At 37.5% G+C, this 10,625-nt stretch overlaps 2 protein-coding genes across 3 annotated transcripts in view; one reads left to right on the top strand and one right to left on the bottom strand.

Moving 5' to 3' along the window:
• The first annotated feature begins 1,126 nt into the window (after window positions 1-1,126).
• On the top strand, window positions 1,127-4,730 carry LOC138012777 (fibroblast growth factor 1-like). The gene is made up of 4 exons (XM_068859668.1): window positions 1,127-1,285; window positions 2,163-2,442; window positions 2,769-2,872; window positions 3,745-4,730. The coding sequence occupies exons 1-4, from the start codon at window positions 1,247-1,249 to the stop codon at window positions 3,964-3,966; spliced, it is 645 nt and encodes a 214-aa protein (XP_068715769.1). The 5' UTR covers window positions 1,127-1,246; the 3' UTR covers window positions 3,967-4,730.
• Window positions 4,731-7,741: 3,011 nt separating this feature from the next.
• Window positions 7,742-10,625, bottom strand: part of LOC137967435 (fibroblast growth factor 2-like) — a 13,025-nt gene continuing 10,141 nt past the window's right edge. For both annotated transcript variants that reach the window (XM_068813956.1, XM_068813955.1), the window contains exon 4: window positions 7,742-9,527. In XM_068813956.1, the coding sequence (XP_068670057.1) occupies window positions 9,339-9,527 (189 nt within the window). In that variant the 3' untranslated portion in view covers window positions 7,742-9,338. The remainder of the gene's footprint in view (window positions 9,528-10,625) is intronic.

Here is a 10,625-nt window from a genome sequence, read left to right as displayed (position 1 = left end):
CTTTACGTCCCATCATTCTTACAAAGAAGGCTCTTCGAAGACAGTTGATCAGTGTACTCGCTTAGCGGTTAACTATTTCAGGGTTGCAAGTTTAATACAAAAGCAAGCCCTGAAGTCTGCGTAAATACGGCGATGTGGAAAATTAGCATTATTGCTTTATCTTGTTAGATCTATGTTTCTGTGGAAAATAACATCGATGAATTTCTATGCAGTGAAGAATCATGTATAGCATAGAAAATAAATTACACGTAATACCTATCGCCGATCTGCCGATAATGTTAAGAGCCTCAAGGACATTTTAACTGAACTTCACTTGGCTGTAGTGAGAGATTTAGTCTGGTAGATTTGTAAAGCAATATAATTCTGAGAGAAAAATTTTTATCAAAATGTTACGTCTCCATTTTAAACACTGGTTCTTGCGGTGAAGGTAGATCAAACAAAGTATTTCCGAAAACTGAGACCGCCGAATAACAGGAACAAAGGACTTTGTGTCAGCTCTGATAGCAGATCAAAGCAACTGTAAATAAGGTGTAAAAAATGAATATAATTCTTGGCATATAAATACGAAAAGCTGACAAAGTTTCTCCAGTGACTTGGTACCATCCACGTAGAACAGTGAGCAGTGAACCGTGTTCTCCTATCGTGATATCACGGTCAACTGCAAGTGCTTTCAAAACACACGATGCACTTTTGATTAGCTAAGCATATTTCGTCCAGTTTAGAAACGTATTGTTTACGTTAAGGAGACTAATTACAAATACATTTCCAAGTGACAAACATTTACACACCGTAACTGGATTGTTGTTCAAAACCTTTCCCAGGGACAGAGCTGCTTTTGCTAAATTTTCCTGAAATGCCACAGGGCACGAGGAACCGTTGGTAAAGAGGAAATTTTGTGGCTAGAAGCTTCTCACTAGTCTATCCATTTTTTTTAGCGGTGGTTTTCCCCCCTGCAATTTTTTAGCCCGGGAAATTTCCTCCGACATTCCATGTTAGTGATGGCATGGCGGAAAATTTGCAAAGCAACTTGAACTATTTATTACGTCATATTCTTTTTCTTTGTTAGCCTTGTGTTGCTCCGGAAACCCCGAGTGAAATATAAAGGCCATACACTGCCTCAAAATATTATTAATAGCGATATCTTAGCACGCGAGAGCTCGAAGGTCCGTGACTCGTAAATAGAAAGAGGGAGTTTGCTTCGTTTGCTTCCAAGACGAAATAGAAGCTCACAAGACTAAACGCAGCTATGCAAAGACGAGTAGGATTCGAAATTAGTTTAGTACAGGTAAAATGGTTCAGTATTTTTTATGCTAGAAAGATTCAGTGATCCTTCGTTTACGATTAGGAACATATAGTTTCATTTTTTTTTAAGCTTACTTGAATGCAGAAAACTTTGTCCAGTTATGAAATCTGCGAAACTTAAAAAGTGTAAAGTGCTTTTATAATATTTTTGCTAATTATAACAATTTCAAATTTAGAGCCACCCAAAATTGAAACGACAACCAGTCATTCTAGGTTTTTAAAGTAGGCTGTCATTTTTGGTATCTAATCAATATCGGGTTTGTAAGATCCTCTTAGATTATGAAAACTTTAAGTGATAGTTATTTGATATATTTTCACTTATTTGGAAGAAGTATGATGGATACCTGAGATTTATCAGACTTGGAATCTGTTTTTGAGGAGTACTGGGGGTTTTCCCTTTTGACTAGTCTGAACCAATTAAACTAATTTAAGCTTTCTTTCATTTAAAATCGCTGAACTTGGCTATTTATGGAAAAGCTTACTTTGCAAATTACAAGTGTTTCGACGCGAGGTTCATTCTTACCCGCTTGTTTCCAAATATCCAAATATTGAGATTTTTGGTACAAAATTAGAGCACACCGTGGATTCGCTGTACGCCCGTTTTAACTCCGAGCAAAATCTCCCACTGCGAATAATGCAAATAATTGAAATGAAGTAAGAAGAAATTTTAATTTGATATTGAAATCGTCAAGTCGTCAAATAAATGAATGATGTTAAGAGAACTCTTTAGATATAAGATCCTCCAAGAAGAACAACAACAACAAGTTCAACAACAAAAAGATGTTCTTTGTTTCAAATACTTTTCTTGTTACTTAGAATAAAGGAGCATTTTTTCACGCGCATTGTCTTTTGCTTTCCAGGTTATGTCAACCTTGATTTTTGTGAACTTAATTACCATATCTGCGAGCCATCCCGCCGTTCAGCTGGCTGGATCAAGGAGAATCGTTAATAGAGAACGCAGGAATAGTAAGTCGATGGAGGAGCTGGCAACCGCTTCGACTGTCAAACCTCGGCTCTGCAATCATCACTCAGGTCATACTTCAACCTCTGACGTTTCTCTTTGCTACAAAAATGGCTGGTTTTTAGCAGTCTATGATGATGGAACAATTAATGGAACATCAAATGCGCGGAGCCCCGACAGTAAGTCAACTCGGTCGCCTTTATTAGAGTTGTAAAAATATTAAAGTCTGGGCAAATTGACCGAGAAAGACCGAAATATTCAGTTTTCAGTTCCATTACAATATAAGACATTATACCCTGGGATCGAAGACTTCAAGATGTCTCTTTGTTTATGTCAATACGAAGGGTTGGGACAATGGGCCTCCATACTCGATAGAGAGGCAATACTCACAAGGGGCCTTAATTCTCGAAGTGTAATTACAGGATGTGTTTGCTTCCTCTTCTGCCTAAAAGGTAAAGTAATTACCTTCCTTTCTTACTGAATGACATTCTCTTCTTGCTTGCAGTCAAGCTCCAACTACGATCTGTTGGTAGGAGTCTGGTACGAATATATAGTCCTCAACATTGTCTTTATGTAGCTATGGCTTCCACTGGAAAAGTGTACTCCACGGTAAGTTGTTTGAATTCACCTGATAAAAATGAACGATGTTTCAACTCATTGCTTCGCAAAGTGTTTTTTCATCGTTGGCAGGCCGGAAGACCTTGTTTATTTTAGTTTAATTTATATGCCAAAAAGTATGCAAATGAATGCAATTTCTGAGATTCGCCTGAACAAGAATGAGATGGTTAGAGTTTTAACAGATTTGGACCATTAAGTGAAAAACGTAAGTGTGTTAAGAGGGTCAGTAAATTAACCTTTTGCTATGTTAGCCCGTTCAGACGCCGTTCTTAATTGGTAAAATGTATAAGGGATACATTATATGACGAACTTCTTTTACTTGAAATTTAATTAGGCCACTGCAAGAAGAAAAACGTGCACTTCCTTCATTTGTTGCGGTAAAGATTTCTGACTTTGAAAACGTACACTCGGAATTTAAGCCATTTGCTCTTTGAGAGAAAAGCCAACAAGTGATTCATGATTGCGACTCGAAGAAATTAGCATGATTCGGCTGTAGTTTCAAGTAATATGTGATGGTATTTGGGGGCAAATATTGCTTCCCACGTTGAATATTTTGGTATGTTTTAGTCAGTAGCAACTCCATCTTGCTTGTTAAAGGCATAGTTCAGTGACCACAATAAAACACAAAAAGTTGAAAGAGAATTACCTGCATGATTAATTACGGGCTTAAAACCTATTGTCATTTGACAATTCCGAGCTAAAATAAGAGTCCAATAAACTATAGCCTATACGTAGCAAATTCCTGATTATAAAAATCAGTACCGTCATCGAGCTGGCAATTTTCTTATTCATTTAACGTGGAATAGATACACAATGTTTGTCAATATTTATACTTATAGCGGTGTTTGTTTATTTTTTCGTAGGAACACCCAAACAATGAAACTGTATTTCAACAAACGCAAGAACCTAGTGGATTTGAAACGTTTGCATCGAACACGCATTTCACGAATACGAATATTGAATCTCGCAAACTACTGCACTTTTTGGCCATGAGAAAGACAGGTCATATGAAAAATGGAAAGAAAACGCAGCGACATCATAGGGGAACGCTTCTTTCTGTGATGCCGGCAAGAGAAACATATTAAAGATACATCGTCCGTAATTGATATGAACATTAATAATTATTTATTTTAATATTTATGTTTCCATCGAATTTTCATACAAGGAACGCTGAAGATATTTTGAGAAATTAGGACTTCAGATATTTATTTTGTTCAATGCATGTGAGATTTATCTAAGTAATATTGTGGCCAGAGGCGAATTAAACAATCAAATCCCAAAAATAGTATTTATTAATTTAACATAACAGTAAAACTGTGAAACAGAGTAAGCAGGCTAGGGTTTTTAACGAAAATAAATTTAAATATCTCAATACAGTCTTTGTTACTTTAAGAAAATAAATTCAAGAATGCAGGACGTTAAAAAGCCGGGTAAGGAGAGAATTGAAACGTAACTTGCACGGACGTCCGAGGGAAAATACTTTAAACTTAGTACCTTTCTTACTTGAAGCTCATTCCACGAAAAATACGACCGTAAATGGCCACAATTTGTGTGTTTGCATTGATGCGTCCTGGTACAGCTGGCACAGCTGAGTGGATATTGCTGCTCTTCCCTTAGAATAGCTCCGAGTAAACGTATTTCAAACAGAAAGAGATAAATATTTTTCCAATGGAATACTGTACGATTGCAACTACGTCGTTTATTTTCCAATTTAATATCATGACGATTAAGCACCTACAATGTAATTTTTATTATATTATATCGAAGAAAACCCTATGGGGCAAGACTTGTTTATTAAATCTTTTCAGTATTTAAAAGTTAAGAATCCAAATAAACATAGGAAATTAAGTATTGTGAACGTTATCCTGCATTTTACACTTTAAATAGCTATAATAGATAGATTCTTATGGGTGTAAAGCTTTGTTACTTAGCTTATTTTCTGGGATCACATGGCGTGAGAAAGTCATTCGACGGTGCAAATGAAGCGGAAGTATCTGGACCAAAGGTCATTGTTATTTGAATTGCATGATTGGTCAGCCAAAAGAAGGATGCAAATTATTCGACGAAAAAGTAACAATATTTTATCCTAAATAACGCACTGCAAATTTCCAATGTTACGTTATCTCTATTTATAAAACTGCCGATGAAATCTGAATTCAGTGGGTCTCCAGTTCTAGCGGACTTTCCCTGAATTACAGATCAGTCCAATATCTCGAATTGTCAGCAGGTGAATTTAGAAAATTGTTACTGTTTTCAGCTCACCAAAAATTGCTTTGTCTTGACCATTTTTGGCGACACTTTTTCAACCATGACGAAACAAAAAAATCCGTGTTATATTTGTTATTAAACCTCGGCTGATTAGTCAGTTTGATATTTGGTATAAATTAAACGAACGCTAGAGAGGGCCGAGAACCTTACTGATAACTCGACTGTTAAATGCAATAGGTGCAATGTTCGAAATAAATTTGAGGGTGGAGTGACCTTATTCGTTCAAAGAATGAAATAATCCTAGCAATCAGTTTTGGTTGATATTCGTATTAAGCGCGCTCGGGGCGTGATTAAACTAGACTCTATTTCTTCGTTCGCCGAACTCTGTCCTGGAAATTTTGTGAAAAAAAAACGGTTAATTTATCATTTGACTTGCTTTGCGTTAATTGTTAATTTCAGTTTACAGTGTCCCCAATTAGTGCTCCAGCGCTAGAACGACTAGACACTTGAATTAAGTTCCTTTCCTTTCCTTTAATTTATCATTCTGTGCGTATATCACTGAAGTGATGATGCATTAGGAGAGAGATCGGAAAGCACTCTAAGAGCTTCATTTGGTTCAGCTATTCCTCGTGCAACACCTACGCATGACTTGAGATACGCGCGGCGCCATAGAATAAAAAACTGGAAATCATCGCAACTGTAATTTGCACCTGCCAGAAATAAGAAAAAAGTTCTTGTCGATACTCAGTTACTTAAGAGTGATGTTTTCTTCGAATGGTTGCGTTTCAATAAACTGTCATATTTCAGTTGTATGCGCTGAAGTAAAGATAGGTTTGATAAAACTCTTGCTGAAAACTCTCAAGAATGAAACCACTTGGCATGCATGTGAAGTGCTTCGTCATCACGTGAGAGATGACAGCATATTTTATGCGCAGAACTTTGTAACCACCAAGCAAGTGAAGACCCTCACTTTTATCAGCGAGCACAAAAAGGAAACAGTAGCACAATATTTGTAATAAAGTGCAGCGTGAACTGACTTCCAGATGCTGTTTTATGTGCGAAGACTGTGAAGATGCTTGAAGATGAATTTGCACAATTTAAAGACACCTCAAAGCAATAGGTTGCAATATCGGCGGGAGCTTAATTTACCACAATTTTGAAATACCAATGTATAAATGGTCACTTAGCCATCTTATCTTTCTTCTCGGACTGTCGCAAGACCTCTTCAATGCTATTAGCCATATTAATTAAGGCGTCGTAAATGATTGGCTCAAAGTCATCGCAGACACCAACAAGTTAATGGCATTGCACTCTATGGTGATAGACAAGCTCCGTCCTCGACTTATTCTTAGAAAAACAAAAACTTTGTGCCACACGTAAACTTCGTCCCTTTCCTTAGACTCGTTTCAAAGCTCATTTGGCAGTTCATGGTCGGCCACAAATTATGCGAAATTCTAGGTTTTGTACATATATTCTGTGGATACAGATTGCATGACTTCGTTCTCTTTATATTGATACGGCGAATCATTTTTTTTAGCCATTTTGTGTGATCGGCTTTATTTCTAAGGCAAAACAACAAAGATATGAACAATAACAAAATGAAAGGTTTAAGTCGATCTCACGATATACATACCCAACACACAGATGTCCCCTCACGAAATCAAAGAAAAGTACATCGAATGTCGGTCATAGCATCTCACATTTATGTATAATCAATTTTACGGTAAGAGAGAAACAAATCATAGTAATTTAGACAAGGACATTTGTTTAATAGATTCACGCAAGCAAACACGCACACCTGCAGAAAGCCTTTTCGTGCATGTGAGACCATTAAAGTCTTTTCGTGAACACCTTCGTGGTGGCCCGTCTCCTTTGCAATTAGCTTGGTACATAACAAATGATAACTTGAATTTATAAGCACTGCACTAGGAGACTGATGTAGGTAAATCATTTCCGACCCTTAACTCCTGGTTAGTCTCCTCAATACCTTTTCTGACCGAAAACCATGGTAATTTCTTATTGCATTTTATCATAGCAACCACTGATCTCAGAGCACTCTTATTGAAGGAACAAAAGGCAATCAACTTCCCTTCAGTTCAGTGTAAAAAGTTATCTTTTCACAGAGTTTTCTCATTCAAAGAGGCTTTCTATCAAATAAAAAGGCCCTAGATGAAGGTAATTAATATTCCTCTTGCCGCACATAAATTCACTGATTACCCCGATCTCTCTGATGAGAAGCGTAAATAATTTAATGCCGTGTTTTACTGCATTCAGTTTTAACACCTGTATGTACCGATTACGCCTAAGAAGAAAAGTTTGTCTGGTCTTGAATTTTAAGTTTTATGGTTTTCAATTACCTTTGTAATTGTATAATCTATTGCAAATGGTCGGACTCTGCATCAGAACTTAGGGGTAGGTTTTTTTCACTTACCATTGCGCGCTTTTAGATCGAATTCGAAATTAAATGTACGTCTTACTTAATCTTACAGTGATTTGACGACCGCTTGCATACATCCCCGAAATAAAGTTCAGAACACACGCTGTTGTTTGTCACAAAAGGATAACAATTTTCCTATTTTAATTTGTATCCCTCTTTTAGAGGTTCTTGGTATCTGTTAGTAACAGGCAAGAAAATAACTGCAATCAAACAAGTTTGTTTAGTTTTCGGCAACACGTAAAAAATTGTAAATTTCAGCCTGATTTTTGCCGTGAACATGATGCTAACATGGATTACCTGGGTAGAAAACTATCACTTCACGTTACTTCCAATATTTAATTCTGTTGAAATACAAGTGCTACACGGCCAACGTTTGTAAAAACATAACCCCTCCTTGTACTTGTATATATTCATTGCCGTGACATTGACATCTTAGTTTCCCACCACCTACTCCCGTCTGATCTTGTTGTAGCTCAGTCGGTAGAGCAGCGGTGATCTAATCTGAAGGTCGTGGGTTCATTTCCCAGGGAAGAGTTTTTCCCTGTCCTTGTGTGGGCCCATTTCCATTCGTAGGGCTAACGCACACATGGATTACATGGGTAGAAAACTAGCACTTCACATTACCCTCCAATAGTTAATTATGATGCTAAATCTCTCTGTTACAAAGCAAGCTCGTCTTTATAGATTCCGCCCTGTTGTTAGTAACAATGACGAACCTTACAACAACCTTTCAGAGACTATGACAACAAATTTTCTGTTCTGTGCATGCGCATCTGGAATCGACCTTTGCGGATACCTGTGCGCATGTTTAGAACGAAAAACGTACTCGTCGTCCAGGCTATCGGAAGGTCACTAACAAGGAGTCCATACGGGACTGCGCTCGCAAGGGCGATATCCTTTCAACTGCTGTGTATACAATTCAGAGTTATGATAATGACGCATGCCCCTTCCTCTTTGTTGTTTAATTCAATTTTCATATTCTTCATAAATAAATAAATTTACAAATAAATACAAAGACTCAAATAGTTCTTATTTCCTTCGCTTTACTTTGTAATACCTCCGCCTAATTTGCGCTTTATTTTCGCCTTCAATCACTGCTGGTGTGCGAATATTGGAACGTCGTTGGACGATGTCAGTAAGGAGCCAATGACTTGATTTGTGCAACGGCGTTTTTACAGACCAAGTTATGTTAGATTAAGTTTTCCCGCGAAAACAGACCTTTCCAGCGAATCACAAGACTTGCTTGAGAGACATTATTACCCTCGGGATTGGCAAGGGTCACCAGTGCAAGCCTAAGAACTCGTCTAAAAATAGCTTGCAAAAATTTGGTTTATCAACGGAGTTGATAATGTAAATTGACCACCGTACAGAGATTCTAAAAGCTGACGTTTCGAGCGTTAGCCCTTCGTCAGAGCGAATCCAAAAATAGCTTGATCTGTGAAAAAGCCGTTACAAAGACTTGGTATTGGAGTTGTCAGAGGCGCCTAATCATTTCCATCTGACGTGAGAACTGAATTGAACTATCGTATGGTGAAATCAGGGTCCGTTTTCCATGTTGAAAGCGAGAACAAGAGCGAAAAGTTTAATTGCATTGGTACCAAAGATTCTATCCCTACTCTTCGCATCAAGCGCAAGGCACCATTGGATGTTTTTCCTTCCTGCTGTAGCTTTCTTTGAGCGCTTATTTTCATTTTTTTTTGAAAGACGCCTGGATGCGAGGTGGATACAATTAGTTGTAATTACGTTAAATTTCGCGCCTGAATTCGCTTTCAAATACATGCTAAGCGAACACGGAAATTGCTTAACAGAATTTTATATGATCAGAAACTGCGATCCTTTGTGAAGCCGGCATGTCTTGTTTCCTTTCCTTGGTATTCCATCCTTTTGCAGTGCAATGTACATATCATGGGGTGTTTCTCTGTAATATTTATGCGACGAAAACGTGTGAAATCCATTATTCTCTTTCACGTGCTTGAAAATTGTGCTGTTCGTTTTGTTTCTCTGCAAAAAAAGGGACTGCTCAATCAATTGCGAAATATTAAGATTCTTGAATACAAAAATAGCTCTACGGTATTTCAATTGTGCTAGATAGACTTGCTAATATTTCAGACATTTTGTAACTGAGACTTTTACCGCCGACAAACTATATAAACAATAGCAAACGACTAGACAGTACTTAGATGCCAGGTGCTCCCAACAGACTGTCGATATCTGTGTGAATTTCGAGCAAATGGCTCATTTAGATATCATTGCTATCATTTAGTTCATTTATCATGAAAGAAAGAGCCTGAAAAAGAAACCGTCAACTGAGAACCTTCTGCATTTTTAGTATTCAAGTAGCCAGCCTTGGTATCCGGAGACAGTATTTTAACTGACGATTTTGAGAGGGCCGGAATTGAGTAGCTGTAGCTCTAGATCTTTTATTCATCTGTAACTTTCGAGACGTCAGAGAGAATCTGATTTCACCATGGTCATTCAAATGACACTTGATCCGAGCAATATAGAGTTACCGTCAATGTGGTATTCTTTATGTGCAGTTGAGAATATAAAAGAGATTGGTAAAATTAAACTGCCGGTGTAAAAGTGATGATAAAATTATGTCTCGCATTCATGAAAGCGGAAAGGAAAGGAAAGGAATTTTATTTGTGTTCAGTCATTCTAGCGCTGGAGCACTCATTGGGGACACTGTAAACTGAAATGAACAATGAACAGGGGCACCCAACGACCAATTTGTTGTAAAATGTATTATTATACCCCAGTTAATGAAAATAAATGTTATTAAGGCATTTTCAGGTGTTTTTCAGTGTTGCTGGGAAAACATTATCTGTTTCTGTTAAGTTTGCCAATTGTTACTTTCACCTTGTTAACAGTGGAGTACCTGTAAACTAGCTTGATAGCTAAGTGTACTTCCACTATAAAGAAAGCATTTACATTTTTTACATCCTTTTTCCCAGCAAGACACACAAGAAATTTCCCAGCCAGCTAGATAAAATTGGTTGGTTTCCCAGCCAGCTGATCAAATTTATTTCCCAGCCTGGAATTCCGCGCGCTTTCAAATCCCTCGATCCAAAAGAAAGCGACAAAACCGGGACAAAACAG

Source organism: Montipora foliosa, chromosome 8 (genome assembly GCF_036669935.1).
Source record: "Montipora foliosa isolate CH-2021 chromosome 8, ASM3666993v2, whole genome shotgun sequence".
Taxonomy (NCBI): domain Eukaryota; kingdom Metazoa; phylum Cnidaria; class Anthozoa; order Scleractinia; family Acroporidae; genus Montipora; species Montipora foliosa.
Note: the sequence above shows the minus strand (reverse complement) of the source record. Positions and strands in the feature narration are given on the sequence as shown.

Bases quoted from the DNA above. Each gene is read 5' to 3' on its own strand.
- LOC138012777 (XM_068859668.1), top strand. From the start codon at position 1,247: ATGCAAAGACGAGTAGGATTCGAAATTAGTTTAGTACAG. The intron at 1,286-2,162 runs GTAAAATGGTTC...TTTGCTTTCCAG, and splicing joins TCGAAATTAGTTTAGTACAG to GTTATGTCAACCTTGATTTT. The intron at 2,443-2,768 runs GTAAGTCAACTC...TCTTGCTTGCAG, and splicing joins AAATGCGCGGAGCCCCGACA to TCAAGCTCCAACTACGATCT.